Source organism: Hermetia illucens, chromosome 4, assembly GCF_905115235.1.
Source record: "Hermetia illucens chromosome 4, iHerIll2.2.curated.20191125, whole genome shotgun sequence".
Lineage (NCBI taxonomy): Eukaryota > Metazoa > Arthropoda > Insecta > Diptera > Stratiomyidae > Hermetia > Hermetia illucens.
In genome coordinates this window covers 12,957,802-12,980,125 of record NC_051852.1, presented here as the reverse complement: position 1 = coordinate 12,980,125, position 22,324 = coordinate 12,957,802, and the positions used below count along the sequence as shown (strand labels likewise).

Here is a 22,324-nt window from a genome sequence, read left to right as displayed (position 1 = left end):
AGTGCCTCATGACTGCTGCTGAGTCAGTCAGTCAGTAGTTTCGTGTGGGGGCAAAAAAGCTTTGTGTATGTGTACAGCTGCTACGCTCCGCACAGTCTCACATTGGCTGAATTTGAAGACATGTTAGACAACTTTGTTCTCAATGCAAGGGGACGAAGTTTAAAGGTAATTGCCGGTGACTTCAACGCTTGGACCCTCCAGTAGGTACCAGGGAAAGTAGCACAACGGGCCAAAGTCTATTAGAGGCTTTTGCCCAGATGGATTTATTTTTGGCCAATGAGAGTGATGCAAATCCCTTTCGCAAAGGGGGTCTTCCACAATTGTAGACCTGTCCTTTGTCAGTCTTGCACAGATACGTGGTATATCCTGGCAATTGTCTTTCGACTGAGAAGGGAGCGATAGGCTAGGAAAACAGGATACTTTAAGCAGAGAAAGGGATCAGGCTGGTCTGCTAAAGCTCCAACGGGAAGAGCTCTCCATGTTACACAATGCATCATCAAGGCATGTGACGCGTCTATGCCTAAGAGGTTTTCATTCCCAGTAGAAGACCCAACTACTGGTGGAATAGTGAATTGGCTAGCCTTCGATCAGTCTGCCACCAAGCCAGCCGAACAGTACAGAGAGCGGTAGGTAGGAGTGATCAGGGACAAAAGGAGCATGTATACAACGTAGCTCGGAAAAAGCTCAAGCTTGCCATCCAGCGGAGCAAGAGGGGCTCTGTTCGGAGGAGCTTATGGAATTGTGATGGGATGTTTGGGAGGTCGGTCATCCCCACGGATCACGTGCCCTACTCTCCTCTTGAAAATCTTCCAGGGGTTATTCCCCCAGCAAGGCCCTCTCTTGCTGACACATTTTAGAGATCTCTGATTGTGACGACAATTCCTGTCGTAACCACGGACGAGCTGTTGGAGATCTGCAGCAAAATAGAGAGAATACAGCAGATCGTTGAAAGCCAACGAGGCCTTTCAGATCGGCAATTTGGGTTTCGTAAAGTCAGATCAACCATTGATGCCATTGTGGCGGTACTTTGGAGGTACGAACCATGAGCGCAACGCCGCGATGAATTTACCTCTGCCGACGCACTGAACTGCTGCCGATGGACCATCAAAATGGTTGTTGGCTTGACCGAAAACGCAATTCACCGAATGAGTTGTACCTTGTTATGGACACCGTCACACGGGATATCCAACGTCCAGCGCCCTACACACTGCTTTATGCAGATGATGTTTTCCTAGCATCTGATAGCAAAAATGATCTCGAGCAACTTGTTCAAAAATGGAATGATCGCCTCATGCAACACGGTCTCAGATTGAATTTAAACAAAACTGAATTTTTGACGACCGATCCCCATGAAACAGACTCAACCACTGTCAGCGGCAGTGATCTGCCCAGAACTGAGCAATTTAAATATCTCGGGTCAACGCTATCAGCCAATGGAGAACTGCGTTATGAAATTGCTTCACGCATTAACGCAACCTGGATGAAGTGGCGTTCCACAACTGGTGTCCTTTGTGATCGACGTATCAACGAACGGCTCAAATCTAAAATTTACCGCAATGTCGTCCGTCCAGTCGCTCTCTATGGTTCTGAGTGTTGCCCGACCATAAAAGACAATGAACGGCGTCTTGCGGTAATGGAGACGAAGATGCTACGTTGGACTAGTGGCGTCACACGTTTAAATCACATCCGAAATGAGGATATCCGCGATCATTATGGGGTTGCACCGATCATGGAAAAGTTGCGTGAGAGGCGTCTTCGATGATATGGTCACGCAGTTCATGCAAACGAGAATTCACTTGCCAAGATTGGCCTGAACATCGAAGTCGATTGTAAACGACCAAAAGGCAGACCTAAGCAACGGTGGCTTGATACGCTGGATGGGGATTTGAAAGCCTCGAGATTGCACCCAGATCAGGCATTCGATAGAGCAAAATGGCGAAGCCGATCGCGACGAGTCGACCCCGCTTGTGAACGGGACAAAGGCTGAAGAAAAAGAAGAAGAGTTGTGCCAAGAAATATTGCATGGTGGTGACCCTGGACGTGAAGAACGCATTTATTTCGGTCAATTGGAACCTTATACGAAAGTGTCTGGCGACGATTGGTGTTCCTACCTATCTCGCAGTTATTTTCGATAACTGCCGTACGTTGTCGTTGCGGCTGTTCCACAGGGCTCCGTACTGGATCACTACTACTCCGGTCCCGGAGGAGGCCACGGTGGTAGGCTACGTCGATGATATCGCATTGGTTGTAGTCGCAACGCATCTAAAGGGTGTCGAGTTATATTCTTGCGTAGCAATCAGTGCTTTTAAGGCTTCGTTAGAAATCGCTGGACTGACACTTGCGGAGAAAAAAGCGGAGCAGTCTTCATTACAAATTGCCAGGAGCAAAATTACGCCCGAATTAGAATCGACAATCACAAATTCACTTCCAAGTCGACCATTAAATATTTTGGAGTGATGATGGATACGAAGTTAAGTTTCAAACAACATGTGCGATATGGTTGTGACAAGGGATGCATGGCGAGTATGGCCCTGGCAAGGGTAATGCCGAATGTGGGAGGGCTACAGGCTACTTATTGCCACGGTGGTGAACTCGATCATGCTTTATGCCTCCCTTATTTGGGAAAAGGCGTTTTGCATATCATGTAATGCGTATAAATTGTATTCGGTCTATAGGAGGACACCCCTAAGGGTGTGTTCTGCCTTCAGAACTGTTTCAGAAGAGGCAGCATTCGTCATCTCCGAAATGATGCCAATTGACATCTTGGCAAATGAGATGACTAGTATATACAATCTGAAGTCAGTTTCTTCTTTGTCGCACACGAATAACGCCGAAAGGAAGAGATCAGTAAATAGATGGGATGGCAGAAGCGTTGAAACCACTAGGGAAAGCGCCACTGGACATCCAGACTTATTCCTACCATTAAGGAATTGGTTGGAAGACAACATGAAGAGGTTTTATTCATATATTCTTCCATTATCTGAGATTCAGGGAGGAGAGGAGAAACCTAAAGGAAACTTTACCTGAAGCGCTGATACCGGAAAATGTGGGGAGGAAAATGTTAACATCGCAGGAGGATTGGGATGCGATCAACTTAATAATATAGGCACATGATTTTCGAACCCATACAATGCCACCACCAATCGAAGCTTTCGAGGAAATCCACCTTCTCCGAGAGACGGGGAAAAAAAACAGCACAATGGAACTCGCATTTGACAAAACGGAGTTCTCGTAAGGCAACCGAGTTCTAAAAGCTGGCCAACTGCTGACCAAAGTCGATGCAAAAAGATTCAGTAAACTTTAAAGAACAGCATAAAATCGGACTAATGAGGCGTGTAGGAAAGCGATACATTTCCGGCTCCTGCCAAACTGAAAATGTGAATGTGAAAATAATAGATCGGCTTCGATGCGCTATAACTGAACATACTAGTAAATGCGCCACCTCCTTTTTCTTCTTTAGCTTTTGGTCTGTTCAGTAGCAAAATTAACTAGTCTGGTTCGATTGGACCATATGCCTCCCTAATATCTGCTCTAAATAGACCACTTGTAGCTTCCAATATTGCCAGAAACAATTTTGTTTAAAAATCAACAAAACGATGGCGTCTGATTTGAGGACTTGTTACAGAAAGATCACATCACAATGGAGCCTTCTATGGCTTGCTAGTGAAGCAAATCCGCTAGAAACCTAATATTTGACTAGGAATATACGGCACTTTCCGCAAACTCCAAGCCTCTACAAACATCGTCACCCACATGTTTGCAAGTGTGTTTGTGTTTCTCCCAAAAATCAACATTCGATCGGGTCGGCGGAAAGCGGTTGCAAACCTACACAAACCGAGCCAAACACACTATTCATTTGCGAGGGTTTGTTGAGGTCTAACAAACATGTGGATTGGGCATAACGATTAACAGAAACCACGCTGTCCCATCCATCAAGAATATCGATATCTAAGTTAGGATCTACCCTTCATACTCTAAATTGATTTCGAGATCGTGAAAAACAAAAGACTTAAGCCAGTAACTCGTGTTTATTTTTCAAGTTATCGATAGTGAGAAAGTTAGAATGAATTTTTTAACAAAGAATTTGCATGCCTTTTGCGAATGTTCCGCGAGATATAAAAGGACCGATGGTCGCTCTCGGAGTTACTCCAGTTTCTGACGTAGAAGAGAACACATCGGTTATCCACACGTCCAAAATTAAGTCAATTGTTCCATAATTAATTGTGCGAAATGTTGTATAATTAAGTATGAAAAAATTATAGTTACAGAATGGGTTTCCGTTGAACGGTTCGCATTCTAGTGATACGGATCCACAAAAAAATGTGTGTAATTCATACATGGGTTGTGAATTAGGTGTGCGGATTTCGATTATGGAATTCTCAAGTAAATGGGCTTTGGCAGTTCTAGGTTTCTTACAAACCAGTCCGTGTACGAAAATCTGTATAGCATTAGGTATATGTCACTTAAGCAATTACGAACCAATATATCTTTATGCATTGTGCTCCCTCCTAAATAGATAGTCACTGTTTCCTGTTCATAAATAGATAGTCACTGTTTCCTGTTCATTTGTTAGTGGAATATAGGGCATTTACACAGTCAGATTGCGCTTCAGTTTCCTTATCATCACACTTAACACTGTGTAAGTGATAAGCTCTTAGCACCTAGATAGCATAGCTTGAATTATAACCATACAAAAAAAGTCGTCAATCAATTTGTAAGCTTCAACAAGAATGTTTTAAGGGTCTATGAACGACACAATAATGCTCCCATTTGAATTTCCTGAAATTCAGCGCATGGATGACAGTCAGATACGTAAAAGGGTATTCAAAGGGGGAAAGCAGAAGGACGAAGAATGGTAGGAAAACCCGAAATCGCTGGACAGTTTCTCTTGACGATTTCAAAATTGGGGGACGTGAAAGATGAATCGAGATGGTGGAGAGAGGACATCTTGAAGACCAAGGCCCGAAATAGGCTGTAGAGCCCCGACGACGACGAAAATTTGATATTATGACAAAATTTAGACTATTTGTTTTGTACCATGGTTATCAACGTAAAAATAGTTTCATTTATCCTTTCAATTTCTAGCCACGTAAACTGCTTGTAACGATCATGACATACATACCTGGAAAAGTAATATCATACTCTGTCCAAATGTTTTAAAATTATATACATCATCTAATCCGCTTTTGTCCTTGACATGCATGAAAAACGACATGCCGAATATTGCAAAGATAAACATCACAAGGAAAAGAAGCAGACAAATATTGAATAAGGCGGGCAGGGACATGGCCAGCGCAAATAGTAATGTACGTATACCCTTTGCACCTTTGACCAATCGCAAAACACGACCTACTTTAGCTACACGCACTACACGAAGTAATGTTGGTGATACAAAATACTTTTCGATGATATCGCTTAGCACAAGACCTGAAATTTAATAATATTAAGAAACAACATGAAAGGGATGGATATCACTAGGAAATACTAAGATTGACTTACCTAAGATGGATAAAATGACTACTACAAAATCAAATAAATTCCACGGCTCGACGAAATAATGATAACGCAATGCAAATATTTTCATTAGGCATTCGGAGCTAAATATCGCAATGAATATCATATTAAGATAATCTAAAACGTCACTAAATGTTTGTGATTGTTGATAGTGATCCATTGTCATTGTTAACATATTGAAACCAATAAATAACATAATGATCATATCGAATTTTTTATCTGTAACTATTTCAAAAACTATTGCTTGCGGTCGCCACTGAAATATAAAAGAAAAATTATATATTATTTTCTATAAATAAAGTTGAATATAAATAAGTCAATAAACAGTTATGCCTGTAGTATTTATTTAACAATTGTAACTATTCATTACACCTGGATTCAAACTTTTCCCCAAACAAAGTAAACGAAAGACTTAAGCCAGAAACCTGCAATCTTTGTTATATTATGGTATCTTCTGATAATTTGTTGTTGTTACTTTAGATTTGAGTCTTGAATCTGACTTTATAAATACGAGTATTTACGGACTTATTTTTTAAATTCATCCTTTTATTTTCCTCTTGTTCTTTAGAATAATTTTAGTAATATTTATGCTTTACGGAGGTATGCTTTTAGCACTTTACGTCTTGCTTGAAACTTCCACGAAAACTTCTTTAGGAAATTGAAAATGTAAATTGAAATCTATTCCAAAAGTTGCTTAATATGGTTCAAATTATGCATATTCAATTCCATTCCTAGTCCTTTCTAATTAATATTAAATCAAATTTAATTATTCTTTTATCAGTTCAAAATTTTCTTTGAAAAAATGTAACTCTGAATAAACGCTCTTCCCTCCGATTTAAATGTGCGCCATAATTACTTCCCTTCTCATATTTTTTCCAGATAGCTCGAGCCCATTTTTCCTCCCCTTTCAATGGACTATCCAAACCATGATTGACCAACAATGCCACGACGCTATCCTAAGCCTCCAGTTTGGCAAACCAGCAAACCCACTTAACTGAACACGATATCTCTTTAATTTACGAGACGTTCTCAACTCCATATGGCAACATGGATCCCTTCATAAGTTAACCAAATAAGGCAATTATTTTTCGAGGGAAAGCAATGAAAATGACATGGTATGAAAATGATTTGCAGCATTAAGAACATATCTTTGAAAACTAAAGCAAAGCCTATCTCCACAGTAAAACAAGTCCCTTCTCTACCTTACCTATCCAGCATATCCCATTCCAACAAGGAATTAAGTCGGGTTCATGCCCATACCCACCCCATCCTCCAAAGACGAAACATTCCTAAAGCAAGCCAGTTACAGCCAGCTAAATGGACTTTTGATCTTTTTTTGGTTTCATCTCCTGAGTTGACCCAGAAGTTATACCTGAAAAAGAACCAATCTCTACACTATTGTATCGTCATATTCAAAAAGGACGAACCAAGCCAAAGTCCGGTAAGAGAGTTGCAGAATGGAGGTAATTCTATCAATAAAGAACGCACAGCGATTAAGAAAGAAAAGCAATATAATCACGCGGGAAGAGATTCCACTTAAGGCTCAGCTTTAATCACGGCCCAAAGAAAAGGACACTGGAAAAGGTGAGCCAGTTGTGTCAACGTGTAACTGAGTCATGTAATGCTACAAAGCCGTGATGATGTTTTCACCAAAGTAAAAAACCAAACTATTGGTGGAATCAGGAAATCTCGATGCAAAGAACAGCAGGAGACTTTGGTAAAGGCAAGGGGAAAGGCGAAACATCGGGAGTAGAGAAACTCTACCGCGATCTTCGTAGTAGCCTTAAAAAGGTCAAGCTTGAAAGTAAGCGGAACGGTTATAAGCAATTGCGTTTTGGGGCAAACGCGAAACTGTGGGAAGCTGCCTACGCGGTTGATATGAACGAGATGCATAGGCGAAAATCTTCCTAAGTGACGTGGGGATTACGGAGAAGGAACAACCGGAAATTTGTGGACGAATTGGGAATAACAAGGTTGCGGAGTTGGACGGGATCTCAAACAAAGTCCTCAATTTGGTTCGTGGGACCAGGCCTTAGTGGTTCATAAACATGATGTATGATGGGAGTGCCTGGGATTCGTGTGCCAAAAGGAGCAACGTTGATTTCAGATGACCTGACGGTTGTAGTAACTGAGAAATCTCAAGACCTTTCGACATCAACAACGGTCTACGACAAGGGATGCCCTATGATGAGTCCTCTTTAATCTGGCCCTGGAGAAATTGATCCACAACTACTGGTCTATGCTGACAATGTCGACATCATAGGAAGAACGACCCGTGATGTACAAACTGCCTTCATCCAGATCGAGCAGGCGGTGATTGGCGCGAGATCTCGGGCTGCACATCAATGAAGGCAAGACAAAGTATATGATGGCAACGTCAGCACCAAAAACCAACCAACAACAACATCAAACCGCACTGGTTAAACGGGAAGAATAAAAACAGAAGACTACAACTTTGAGACCGTTGATAATTTCTCCAATCTCGGGTCCAAAATCACAACCGATAACAGCTACGACGATGAAATCCGCGCACGGAGCCTATTTCACCTCATAAAAACTGTTTGGCTTGAAACGTCTCACCGTAGGGTCAAAGCTCTTACTGTACAAGACTATGATCTTGTCAGTCCTCATGTATTCCTCGGAGATTTAGGTTCTTAGCAAGAAAAATTACGAACTCTTGACCGCGCTCGAGAGAAGAATCCTCCGAAGAATTTTTCGCCCCCTACATGAGGATGGACGATTCCGTGGCCTACATAAGGACGAAATCAATGAGCGATATAATGACCGTCAGATTGTGGATAAAATGCGGCCCAATAGGTTACGGTGGGTGTGTCACTTGATCCGTATGGATGAGGATGATCCAACCCGAAAAGTCTCCAAGGGTAATATCTCTGATAGAAAAAGAAAATCAGGCAGACCCTGCCTGAGATGGAGTGATGTCGTAGGTCAGGACGCTAGGCAGCTTTTAGGGATATCGAATTGGTGGACTTCGGCTCAAAACCGGGATGTCTGGAGTTCCTTGTTAAGGTAGGCCTAGACCGGATACCGGTTGTTGCGCCATTGATGATGATGATCCTAACATTTCTATTATATTTCGTTTTATATAATTCATTGCGCGCTGAGTCCTCACTTCCCTGCGATTTATATGTGCGACGTGAACACTTTAGGTGTCCAATTCTTTTCAGATAGTTGTCGGCCTTTCTTCCTCCCCTTTGTCAAAATTTTCCAACGGACTATCCCCCTTCCCTAGGCCACCAGTTCGATACCCCGCAAACCCACTTAATTGAACACGCTGTCTCTTTAACTTAGGAGAAGTTCTCAACTCCACATGGTACCATGGACCCGTTCATAAGTTATCCAAGTTAGACAATTTATTTTCCGAGGGACCGCAACGAAGATAGCATTCTATGAAAATTATTTCCAGCATTAAGAATATATCTTTGAAAACTGAATTAAATCCTTTCCCTACATATCCAACATTAACAAGATATTAAGCTGGGTGACGCTCACAACCCACCCCATCCTCTAAAGGTCCAAAATTTTTGAAGCAAGCCGGTTATGGCCAGCAGAATGGGTATTTGATCTTTGTTTGGTTTCATCACCGAAACGAAAACAATGAACCGCCTCAAAGTCCTTTAACGGAATTACAGAATGGAGTCAATTCAATCAATAGAAAACACATAGCGAATACTGCGATATGATGACGCGAGAGAAGATTCAATTTAAAGCTCTGGTTCAGTCAAAGCGTGAAGGTGGAACAGGGAAATCTTGACTCTAAGAACAGAAAGGGGAAGGTGGGAAATCCGGAGCTGGAGAACCGTCCCGAGATCCAAGTAGCCTTAAAAAGGCCAAAATGGAAATCAAGAGAAGCTGCCTACAGGATTGTAATGAACAAGATACGTGAGCAAACATCACTCCAAGTGATGTGCCCGCGGCTCGGTCAATAATTCCATAGGATGTCTCCCCGATATCTGGAATTATCAAGAAGGAACAAAGAGAATTTGTGGATCCATTGCGGATAACAAGACTGTGGGATTGGGCAGCGTCTTGAGTAAAACTCTCACCTTGGTGGATAAAACTAGGACGAAGTAGTCCATAAGCAAATTTCAATCGTGCTTGATGCAAGAAGTGTTTCCCGCACAGTGGGAAGACAGAAGTTGTTTCTGCTACCTAACCCCCAAAAAACACCCGGCGTGTCCTCTTTAAATCTTCGTGTCTTTTAGATACTATGGAAAATATGTTTTGGAAAAGTTGAAATATGTATTATATAGTAGGATGACTTTGGACGAACTCGTTGTGGAGGGTCCAGTCAGAAAAGGGTTGTTGAACTTACAGGTTGATCCCTTTCATCGGGGCTTGGCTGGAGAGAAAGCATGGGGAGATCAATTATAACCTCACTGAGTTTCTCACCGGCCATAGAGGATGTCGTCAATATCTATACTGGTTTAAATTAGACAGCTCACCTAATTACCCAAACTGCGAAGAGGTCCCAGAGGACCCAGCGCACATATTTTTCCAATGTTCTAGGTTCGTAAAAAAAAGGAGAAACCTAGAAGAAACTCTAGATGAAGTGATATCACCAGAAAATTTTGTCCAGAGAATGGTAGCTTGCCAGGAGGATTGAGATGTGGTCAACTCCATAATCGCAATAATCCAGGATAAACTGCGAAAAGCAGAAGAACTGAGAAAGTCGCGGTTACGAGTCCCACGGTTAGACGGAAGGAGACCTAGCTAAAGTAAGTTAACTCCGTGCCGTGATGTAATATCTAAGGGTGGTTCCACGGGGTAGGAGGGAGTCGGGGGTGCTTTCAGTGGATAAAAATCCCACACTCTGGCGTGCCCAGGCCAGAGTCTTTTGAAAATTTCCACCTCCTTAAAAAAAAAGGCGGACCTGGGCGGAGTTGCCAGACTTCCCATCAAGCGCGTTCCTTCGTGCGAGTAAGAGAATGCTCGGCGGATGCGTAGGAATATGTACGCATTTGGAGGTGTGTATGCATGCGCATGCTTATGCGCAGGTCGAATATGTGGAAGAAAAACACCCACCCGTGGATAAAAATGGCTCTGGGAAGGACATCCTGAACAAGAAACCAATATGGAAGAAGAAACGAAAGAAAAATTCACGGCGGAGGCACTCGTAACCCCAGTATCGGCGGCTCTTGGGAGTGGGCAAGCAGGCCTCGGTGGTGGATTACTTGGCCAGCATTGAATCGAATACTACAACTAGCAGAGAAGGAGGCATTTAAAAGGAGTATATCACTCCCTAGAACGCCTGTTCAAAAACACGGCAATATGCCCAACAAACTGGTCATTCATTAGCCCATAGTGGGGTGACTACACCTGGTCGGGACATGTCGCAGGACTTAGTGTTTCATCCATTTAGTAGAAGCTCGATGATCCTGCGATCTCCTCCGAAATTAACTTTGTTGAAGGAAGGAAATCAGGGCAGCTCCCGGAAGGCTAATAAATACGAAAGTGCCCAGTGGGAAAACCAACCAGAGGAGCAGTGTCAGAATACGGACGAATCATGACATAGTTGATCTAATGTAAAACAGTGCCAAGGACGAAAAAAATGCCTCGAATAAATCAATGAAGCGTCACCTAGGCAGCACAATTGATACCCTCTCAAAATCCAAAGGGCAGTAAGCTTGAAAAGAGGAGTAGAGAGGGCGCGAATGATTATTTCGGATCTTCGTGGAACGCAAAAAGGCAAAAAGGCCGAAAGTTGGCGAAAAAAAAAGTGACACATAAAACAAGATTACGGCCCGAATTAATTATTATTTCCAAAAAAGATGATATGACTTATACCGATATTCTTAGGAAGCTCAAACCTGATTCTGAGCTGATGGACCTTGGAGAAAACCTCAGCCGAATCAGACGCTCTCAAAAAGGAGATTTGAGGCTGGAGCTGATGAAGTCTCCGGGTAAAACGGTTGAAAATTTCTTCGGCAAGGTGGAGAAGTCTTTAGGAGAAGAAGCACAGGGAGCTCAGAGACCAGGTGTCCGTCAAGCGCTGCTTTAGATCCCTGGAGTTTGGCCACATACTGGCGAAATGCACCGGTGACCGTGACAGGTAAAATGCGAGGGAGTAGGTCATATGTTCAGGAAGTGCTAGTCTTGGATGCAAGAAGTCGAAACCGCAAGATCATAGCGGGTCATTTCAATACGTGTTCCGTGGATTGGGGCAGTCGCATTACGAACACCAGGGGCCGTATTCTGCTCGAGGCTTTCGCGGAGCTAGACTGGATGCTTGTAAATACGGGAAATATTTCCACTTTTCGTGGGACAGTGTCCGACTAAATAGTCGATCTGACATTTGTGAGCACCACATTGGCGAGGAGAATGAGATGGTTTGTCAGTGAGCACTATACTCACAGCGATCACCAGGCGATTTTTCTCCAGATTGAATATGGGCCATGCGGTGATGTACGTTCCCGCGGAGTTGGAAACTAGGGCTGGTCTGTGAAAAAGTTTGAAGAGGATGCATTCATAGAGGTGCTATTTGGAGGTGACAATCCCAGTGGTGCGGCTACAGAAAAGGTAGAGCAAGTGATGGGACGCATAACGAGAGCAGGCGACGCTGCTAAGCCGAGGCGGCGGGTGTTTGTAAAAAACGCTTAAATTATTGGTGGAATTAAGAGATCGTGGAGTTGCGGGATGCATGTTTTCGAGCTAGAAGGATCTGCCAACGATCAAGAGGAAGACCGGACTTCGACGAGAAACGGCTAGTATATGTGAACTTTTGAGGTAGGCTTAAGCAGGCTATACGGACCAGCAAGCGAGAATGCTCCAAGGAACTTTGCGCAGAGGCAAACCAAAGCTCCTGGGGAACAGCGTACAGAGTGGTTATGAAGAATATGAGACGGCGAACACTATAACCGACCTGTCCGCATCTTCTGCTCGATATCGTGATGGCGCTCTTCCCCCGGATAAAGAGTAGCGCAAACAACACAAGCAAGCATTGGACCTTTACACCATACCTGTGGTAACTGAGGAGGAACTGGTGCAAATTTGTCGTAGAGTTGCTGATAACAAAGCACCCGGTCTGGATGCTGTTCCCAGTGGGGCTCTTAAACTCGCTGTTAAGACCCGACCCGACTGCTTTATCACCGTATTTGAAAGATGCATGGTGGAAGGAGTTTTCCTCGACCGGTGGAAGAGGCAAAAACTAGTTTTGCTCCCGAAGCCGAATAAGTACCCAGGACACCCATCATCATACCGACCGATTTGCCTCATCGGCACGGTAGGAAAGAAGGCCATCAACAATAGACTGCTCCCTATCATTGAATATAAGGATGGACTATCGGAGCGACAATTTGAATTTTGATAAATCCACTCACCGATCGATGTCGTAAACGTTACGTAAACGATAAAAAGCTCACTGGCTAAAACTGATGTCCCTAGTTATTTGAAGTTCTTCGAAAGTTAGCTCTCGGAGAGGACACTTTGGTACGATAGAGATGAGGCATCCAAGCAGTACACCGTCACCGCAGGAGTACCACAGAGCTCAGTGTTGGGTCCTCTCCTGCGGGACGTGATCTACAATGGGGTCCTTGTCCTCTCTGTGCCAAAGAAATCGAAAGGCGGCAAGGCGAGAGTCGTTGGAAAAGTGGCAGCAACGGTGAGATGACTCGCAGAGGGACCGCTAGACCCACACTTTGATTCCCCGTATTGAAGAGTGGGTCTAGCGAAGACACGGCAAGATTAACTACCATCTGATGCAGTTCCTGTCAGGTCATGGTGGTTACAGGAAGTATCTGAACAAATTGAGGTTGGATGATTCTCTCTTTTGTCCTGTACGCGGTTTCACACCTGAGGACACGGATCATGTTGTCTTCCACTGTTCACGATTTTACTCAGAGAGCAGGAGCCTGGAAGACTCTCCGAAAATCAACCTAAGCCCGCAGAACATCGTCGGGGAAATTCTGAAGTCGGAGAGAAACTGGTGTACGGTGAACTCCGCAATCAAAAGTATACAGGAGGAACTTGGAAAAGCGGAACGTGCAAGGAAGACGCGAAGAACGGAAGGTTTGGTCGCTTAAAGTGCAGTCCACCCCGCGAAGTAACGCTTTTCGGTGGTTCTGCGAGAGGGAAGGAAGAAGGAGAAAGTGGGAGTGGTTTTAGTGGGTGAGAATCCCACACCCTGCGGCACCCTGGCCCGGCAGTGTCTTTGTATGATTTTCACCTCCGTCCATAAAAAAAAAAGATAGACAGACAGACATCAAATCGATTCTAGTGAGGTTTTGTTTCACACAAGGTTTCTAGTAAGGTTTTGTTTCACACAAAACCTTAAAAATGGCCTGAAATTAGGAATTATTTTAACTTTTTCAATACACTGTTAGAATTGAAAACACAAAATTTATAAAATCATTAAACTAAATGTGTAACAAAAAAACTCACCTTCGGTCGTGGGATAGCTTTAAGCGGTTTTTTCGATCCCATTTTCTTCATAGCATTATAGTATTTCTTTTGATCTTCTGTCATAAACATTTCTAGTGAACCACCGGCTTTTTTCTTTTGTTCATTGAAATTATCGATGATCACACCAATGAATAGGTTAAGTGTGAAAAATGATCCAAAAATAATAAAGAATACAAAATACAAATACATGTAAATGTTTGTTTCGCGAATAGGTTGTTTATCCACCTGCCAAAAAGGGAACGAAATCAGTATTTAGATATATTTATCTATCTAACTATAAAGTTATATTGCAAATGAAATTAAAAAGGAAATTATGTAATCAAAAAGGTTACTTACATCTCTTGAATCAATAGCATCATTCATAATTTGTATCCAACCTTTGAATGTAGCAACTTGAAACAAACACAGATATGCGTTACCGACATGATCGAAATTCATTGGTGAATTCTCCCATGTGTAATTCTCATTCATACATGCATTTTTATTTGGAATTATTTCATGACTAAGGGTGGTCTTATTCAAGTCAACGCACTAAAATGGCATAGAAAGAAATAATAGTTTTATTATTAATACAATATTTATCTAATCCTAAATTTGTATACACAAGCACGCCAAAAAATACAATATTTATTATTGCATTTTAATGTAAGTAAAGTAAATAATTTTTAGATTATTTTTACCTTGAAATATTTTCCAGCAAAAAGCTGTACACCCATGATGGCAAATATAAGCCAAAATATTAGACACACCAATAGCACATTGAAGATGGACGGTATAGCTTGAACCAACGCATTTACGACGACCTTTTTTTATTATATTTTTATATAATTTGACATGAAAGATTAAAAATGGGAGGAAAAAAAAGAAAGAAAATAGCTTTTATTAGAAATATGCCTGTATATATAGATAAATATAATTTTTAATATTGAAATAGAGTATGATACACACTGCTGCCAAAATTGCAATTTCCTCCGGCGCAATCGAACTGTAAATGATATGTTTCGTGGCTATGTGAAATAATAAAGAGTATATATTTATCTGATAGTTGTTAGTTGTATATAGACTTTCCCTGAACTGTTCAGTTATTTGAAATATGCGATTTATTTGTGTATTTACTTTATTGATGGTTGATTGAGCACTTTAGTACCAACCATACAATTCATTAGTTTCAATTGACTTTGTATTTTTCTGAATTTACCTATAATTCCCTTAAATAATACATTTGGTAATTAGCGATTTTGTAACTTTATTGATAATTTTTTATTGAATAAAGATATCCGGAAACCAAACCAAAAAAAGTTATATTATCAAAATATAATGTACTTAGTCATACATCTCTTGGAAATCCTTTCAAATCTGTTCAAATCTATCTTTAAACAAATAATAAATTTACATCATTATTATATATTATATTTTATATAATATTTTTAATTTTTTAAAGCTTTTTTTGCATATGAAATATAAAAAATATAATTTCCTATAGTTAAAAAATTGTAGTTAAAATATTGTAGAGTTTGAAAATTTGAAACTATTCCGAAATTATCTTGAAAATTTATGAATTTATAAATTAAACTTTCGATATATCTACATATTTTCTAAATATTCGACTTATTATGGAATTTACTTATGAATTTCTTACTTAATATTCATTCATAGTAATATTGCTTTAAAGGTTCTAAAGTTTTCAATTTTATATTTAAAATTGAATTACTATTGCCATTCCGACTCATAAAATTGCATGATTTTATATCATTCTTTGAAGATTGTTTGTTTGCTCACCATTTTTATGAAAATAATTAGAAGACATTTGCCGTCGTAAGCTAACATTTTTATTTTATTTTGGAAACATATACCAGATTTCAGGAACCATTTTATTCCTTCTACAATGTAAGATCTTTGTATGGTGTAAATGTTAGTATAAAAGATCTTCTAATTCTTTTCATGATTTTATAATAGAAGGTAACAATTTAATCTAATGTTATTGAGATGTTTTAGTGAAATGATCTGCATATAGTACTTTTGTACTATTTCAATGCACTCCAATAGTTAGAGTGGATCGGGTTGAAAATTTCCGTAGTTTTTCTTAAGTATAAACGAAGTATCCTTTTTTTCAGCGGTCGAAATGCTTTTTATCCTCCAGAAATGTTTAGATATTTTTTCGCAATATTTACAATTTGATGATTTTTATTTATAATTTCATTGATTCTCCGTCGAAATCCGTCATGGAATTGTCATATTATAATCAATGATCCATTTTTCACCATTATCTTTCAAGGGCAATTGGTGATGAAAATAAGCTACGGTGACACAATTCGTTGATGAAATCCAAGATGATGTTTATCTTTGGAATTTTAAATGTCCAATAGTTGGTAATTGTTCGATTTGCCTTTGTCTCTCTTCAATCGAAATATAAATCGAAGAACTCCCTTTGGCACTTCTGCTGGTTTTTATAGGTAGCCCTGAATTTTGAAAGTGGAATCCTTCTTCATGTTGTAGTTTCCGAAACCAAATTGGGATCGAAGTTTTTGGTGACGAGTTTCCATCTCATTCTGGTACAAGATGAATTTCTTTGGCATTATTCTAGAAAGCATCCAGCAAACTTATTGAAGGGAAGTTCCTTGTTTTCCTTGTGGTAAATAAAATCCTTCCTCTGTTCCACCACCGCTTCCTACCATATGATCACTGTTCCCTCCATTTAGGGACGCATTGATCTCAAATATATAAACTTCAATCAGTTCTTATTCATGAAAAGATTGAAGTTGTGTCCCTCCTAAGAGACACATTCAGTTAGGATAGAGTCTGGCCAATCAACTGCTCTGACCACTTCGCAAACAGTCGATTTTTCAACCTCATCGACTGCTTAGGTATATGTTTTTTTGGGAATCACATATATGAACTGCGTGGTATTGCAGATTATAATATGTTGTAACCACGAATACAATTGGGGTCACCGTCACCTTGCTGAATGTACTAACGAACTAAGATCCAATAGATCCAGGATCAACTACTACTAGAGAATAAGCTCGACGTTAGTAATTTGTATTCAGCTAGATGTCCTTTGGCCGTGATGATGATAGCATGCTTTGAAACACACTATTCCTTTTGGCTATGTATATATAGTTTATAAACGAGGGAAGACTTAACTTTTGCTAGTAATGACTAATGCTACATTGAATTTAATACTATTCCTAAGTAACTTCGAACTTGAACCTTTAAAACAGCTAAAAAAGGTTCGAAACTATACTTTTTACATAATTTCACTGAAACTTTAAACCTTCAATGGTTTCAGAAAGTAAAAGGTTCTGAAATGACACTTGATTATCTATGAACTCAGTTTTTCAGATGGACTACAAATGGTAGGGAAAATAGCATGACTCTGGAAAAGAGATAGATAATGAAATAGAGCAAAAAGATAAACCCAACAATTAACAAATGGAGTTGACTTTAACTTTCCTAGTTCCTTAATGCTTAATTAAAAGATGGTCAGATGTGGTACGGTATAGCCAGTATCTACCTGAAGATATCTAATGATCTTGCCCTGGTATAATTGAAAGCGAAGAGGTAGCTGGTTTTAGGTTCGCACTTTCATCATCATCAACGGCGCAACAACCGGTATTCCGTCTAGGCCTACTTTAGTAAGGACCTCGAGACATTTTGGTCTTGCATCGAGGTCCATCAATTCGACATCCTTAAAAACTGCCTGGTGTCCTGGTCTACGCCATCGCTCATCAGAGGCAGTTATTTTTGAAAGTCCAGTGAAGTTGGGAGTGTTTTGAGTGTCCATTCAAATATAAGAACGGAATTTTGAGGAAAGCCCTTCCATTAAGTTTTGTATTAAATTTGAAGGACCGGCAAGCGTGGGCTTATAGTAGTATAGTAGCTCAACCTTGGTTAAGAGTGACTTGTAAAAAGGTAGTAGGTAAACTAAAAGTTATCGTTAGTGAATGAATTGTATAGAGACAAGTGTAAATAAAGAACTAAAAAAGAAAATGCTGTGTTAAGTGTAAAGAAGGAATAAGGAGTTAACCACAGGGCAAACCCCTCGGCTTTAAATGCCACCGGACAATCGCGTACCACCGGTAGTCCGATGGGATTTTCGAAAGGTGGCACAGGACGCTGAAGGCCATTATAATCGACCAAGATTACCCTTCTTGGTCCCAGGTCCTGCTACTTGTTTCAATTGGCCACTGAGGGCCTCTTCAAAGTCCTCGAGCGAGGCCGGCATCATTACAGCCTCAACGTCAGGGTACGGTCAAAAGAGTCTCCTTGGCTCGACTAAAGCCTTTCGTCCACTAAGAAAGCGCAGCCAAGAGGAGAGGTGTGTGACGCGCCCGTTATGACTTGCAGCATTCGAGTTGAGGGGGCCGTGCGTCTAGTTCTTCGCAGAAACCTCTTTGGTTTCAGCGATTAACTTGCGCGCCGGACTTGCAATATCTGACCGCGGTTATCATATCCGCTTCCGCTTTTCCATTTCATATTTAATAGTGGCGCAAATTCGTGTATTACTAAGCCAAGATATAAAATTGATTGCATTCAACGAGGTGGGCTTGGAGGATAAATTTTCATGGCACTATAGTTTTCATAAAATAATTAAGGTCTACTTTGGTCCAATTGGAGCCCCTCAGGGTTCCATTGGCCGATTTCGTATTTTATTTTAATAGTAATTCTCCTCTCTTCCTCTTTTTTACTTGTCTCTATCTTCTCTATGTAGATGATTCGCAAAACAATTCTAGGCAAACAAACCACAATAGGTGCAACGGTTTTTAAGAATAGTTCGTGTGACAGTTAGACAGACAGACGGACAGATATTAAATAAGGTTTTATCTTCAACAAAACCCTAAAAATGGCGCCAACTAAGACCATGTGAATAGGCGATCCTGTCAAGGTGATGAAGACATAAGTTTTTCGATTGTTCTTCCGTTCAATTGCAGAGTTTCCGGCTTTCCTTCTATTGTCAGTGAGATAACGTCTAAAAATTTAAAATTGTGTTATCACGCGCTCCTAATGTCTAAGCACCGAAAAAGCTGAAAGTATATTCGGAAGGATTTGGACTTATAAGGAATGACAGGTACAGGAATTGAAGTCAGCATATCATTTTCAATGAATGGACTGGAAATGCAGTTATCTCAACTCCAAGATCAAGTTGAGAGTATTCTGTGCAAGTGTTTTTTTTTTGGCGTTGCTGTATGGGAGCAGCATATGGGAAGTAACCCTCACTGACACTCTAAGGTCCCAAGCTTCCATCAACGCCTGCTTGCTTCATAATATTGCAATAGACTGACCTGATATTATTACAAACGAAAAACTTGGTCGGGGAAGGAGGAAGTGGTAGTGGAAACATCACATTTCAATGAGGGTCGACAATTGCATTCCTAGCTGCGGCATGTCATTCTCCCAAAATGGCCTACGGGTGGGTCGCCCCAACAGCATTTCGTGCAGAACAGTAGAGGAGGAGTGTGGGCGTCTCGGGAAGTCGCGGGGCTCCTCTCGTTCCCGTGCATTTCAGCAACCCTATGAAGGGGTAAATGGAAACCATATAATTTGTATATAATTTGTTGAGTGGGTCATTAAGCTGGATGCTGATTTTCCATCTTTCTGGATGAAGTTAATTTCCACTTAAAAGAGTATTGTAAAAAACAAAATTGTCGCCTTTGGACTCTTAAAAGTTCCACAGCAACTATTAAACTAGCGCATCATCCATTACGGATCTCATGGTGTGGTTTAGCGATAGAATTTTCCAAAAAGGAAGCACGATACAAGTGTCATGTTCGAAAAAATATGGTTACTGGTGTCGAGTTGAGTATGTGCGGAGGGTCTGTAATTTCAATAGGATGGACCTACATACAATGCAACAAATAACCAGGTTTGAGCAGGTTAATAGACATCTAGCTCCTCGAAAAGTTGGTGAATATTGGTCAAAAAGATCATGTGTCTTCGCCTCTTCGTGTCTTCTTCTGGGGCTATTCCTTCGGGGGTCGCCATCCTTAACGGACTGCTTACAATACGGGGAGCGGCGTCCCCGAGGTGCCCAAACAAGTAGTTCTGACCTTTTAGCTGGCATAATACCTGTGTCCAAGGTAGTAGCCTCGAGAAAGTTTTTCGGTGAAGAGCGAACTACTAATGACCGATACACGCAGGGATACACTGGGAGTCCCCGGAGCCGTCAATAACTCCTTGTCGATGTTGATGGGATGATGTGAGTCTAGCTCTGGCAAGGTGGTAGTTGTAGCGTGTATGAAGAGCCAGACCTTAGTCGGGTAGTGTGCATTGAAAGGGTATTAGTAGACCTCGTGAAAGAGTATTAGTAGACCGCGATCAGCTAATCGTATGTTAGACCTCAGAGAACTGGGGTAGGGGCTTTGTCCCCGAGGGTATACCTGTTCCTGACTATTGCGGGCCACTCCCTTCCACACGATGCGCTGGTAAACAATTTAAATGGCGAGCAAAAACAAACCAAAAGAGAAGATAGTGAAAGTGGAGAGTGAGCTAGCTGCCTTCATTCGCAGCACGAAAATGCGCCGCTCACCCCAGCGCCCAGCGGAGGACGCAACAAGAGCTGAAATACCCGACCAGACATCGAGACGCGCAAACGGAGAGAAGGACTCGCAAAGTGATGCGGCACCTGCAATGGAGACAGGAACTTAGACCATACCACACAGTGCTACAATTGCAGAAAGAGGCACAGTGTAAACTGCACAAAACTAACCAAATGGTTTCGAATAAAAGCCGAGTGGGAGGGCTGTCGACTACTCTGGCGCAAGATGAAGAGGAAAGGTTTTTTAAGAAATGCGCGGTAGTTGTGCAGCGCATGAGATCTGCGACATTCCTCCAGAAAAACGTCAACAAAGGTGTGAAAAACGGGTTAATGAAACTGGAGGAGCTCTTGGACGGGATATCATATTATAGGTGGACATGTAGAGCAAGAGGAGCAGGAAGCAGAAATAACCGCACCTCCCGGAGAGAACACTACGAGTGCCAAACGGATCGCAGACAGCCCATTGCAGAGCGAACTGAGGAAAAAACGAAAGGAGGAAGGGACATCCGAAGGAGATTTCACTCAGATACTTTCCAGGGCTGAAAAGAAGGTAAAGGCACCAAAAGAAAAGGTGGGGAGACGACGGAGGACTAGACCGCCAGCTCTGCTTATTAAGCCGACGGAAGGGAAGACTTTTGCGGAAGTCCTCAGTGGAATCCGTTACAAACCCGAAGACAACGGAGCAGAAGTGTCTTCCATTCGTAAAACGAAGGGTGGTGGAGTCCTAGTCGAATTAGGCCCGAAGACTATGAATAGAATTATGTTCTGTGAATCAGTTGAGGGGCTTCCGGGAGAAAAAGCTTTAGTTCCCAGCCTGGAACCCACGTGTTCTCTGGGAATCCTGAGACCTTGACTGTCTCACAGAAAAGAGCGAGGTAGAAGAGGCCATCAAACGCGAATGTCCGGAAGTAACGGAGTTGGTAGTGTGTAGGATACGAATCCGGGTCGCCCCAACCAAATGTTACAAATGTTTGGATTATGGGCACACATTTGCAACCTGTCAGGGACCTCGCAGAAGGGCAACATACCGTAAATGCGGTCAGGCAGGCCATAAAGCGAACACCTGCAATGAAAAGGAAAGCGACTGATGAGAACGTTGCGCACATTGCGGGCTCAGGGCGGTGTGCAGTCTTCAGAGCAGAACTAGAAAGAGCTAGGACGCGGTTATCATGATTCAGATCCTACAAAGCAATATGCGCCGGAGTGCAACCGTTCACGGGTTGTTAGCGCAGTTCGCTGCGGAGCCTAAAGCTGATTGAGTACTGATCCGTGAGAAGTACTAAAACAAGGACCCAGTTTCGTGCACTATGACATATTAGATACTGCTACCATCTGGGTTCGGGACGGCGCCCTCCTTACGGTACTCACCTAATGCCGAAGGAACGGCTTTGTCTGGATTCGGTGGTCAGGGATAACTTTTTTTAGTGTCTATCTTATACCGAGTGAGACGATGCCGGACTTTCGGCGCAGGCTTAATGCTTTGGAAGACGCTATCTTAGGCACAGATGGGATTCTGGTCGGGGGTGACTTTAATGCTAGGGCACTTGAATGGGGCATGCCTCACACAGACTCCAAAAGGAAATGAATTCTGGAAATGGCGGCGAGAACAGGACTGGTAGTTCCAAAAATGGGATCCACCCCAACATTCCGGCGTACAGGCTGGGGGCTCGCAGAAAACCTGTTCATTTAAGGCCGAGCAGATGGACCGCATGGTAAAGGCACTATTCCCTGCGCACCCCGTATGGGATGATAATTCGACGGGTGGTGCTCCTCGTAACGCTTGACGTCAGAAACACCTTTAATTCCGTAAGATGGAAAGACATTTTAAGCATACTAGACTATACTTTCCACGTGCCG

At 41.9% G+C, this 22,324-nt stretch overlaps 1 protein-coding gene across 50 annotated transcripts in view; it reads right to left on the bottom strand.

The window, feature by feature from the left end:
- The window catches only part of LOC119653867 (sodium channel protein para), a 317,579-nt gene that overhangs the window by 3,699 nt on the left and 291,556 nt on the right, over positions 1-22,324 (bottom strand). For all 50 annotated transcript variants that reach the window (XM_038058927.1, XM_038058962.1, XM_038058971.1 and 47 more), the window contains 5 exons: positions 14,613-14,735; positions 14,269-14,463; positions 13,912-14,157; positions 5,500-5,770; positions 5,123-5,427 (listed from right to left, as the gene is read on the bottom strand). In XM_038058927.1, the coding sequence (XP_037914855.1) occupies positions 5,123-5,427; positions 5,500-5,770; positions 13,912-14,157; positions 14,269-14,463; positions 14,613-14,735 (1,140 nt within the window). The remainder of the gene's footprint in view (positions 1-5,122; positions 5,428-5,499; positions 5,771-13,911; positions 14,158-14,268; positions 14,464-14,612; positions 14,736-22,324) is intronic.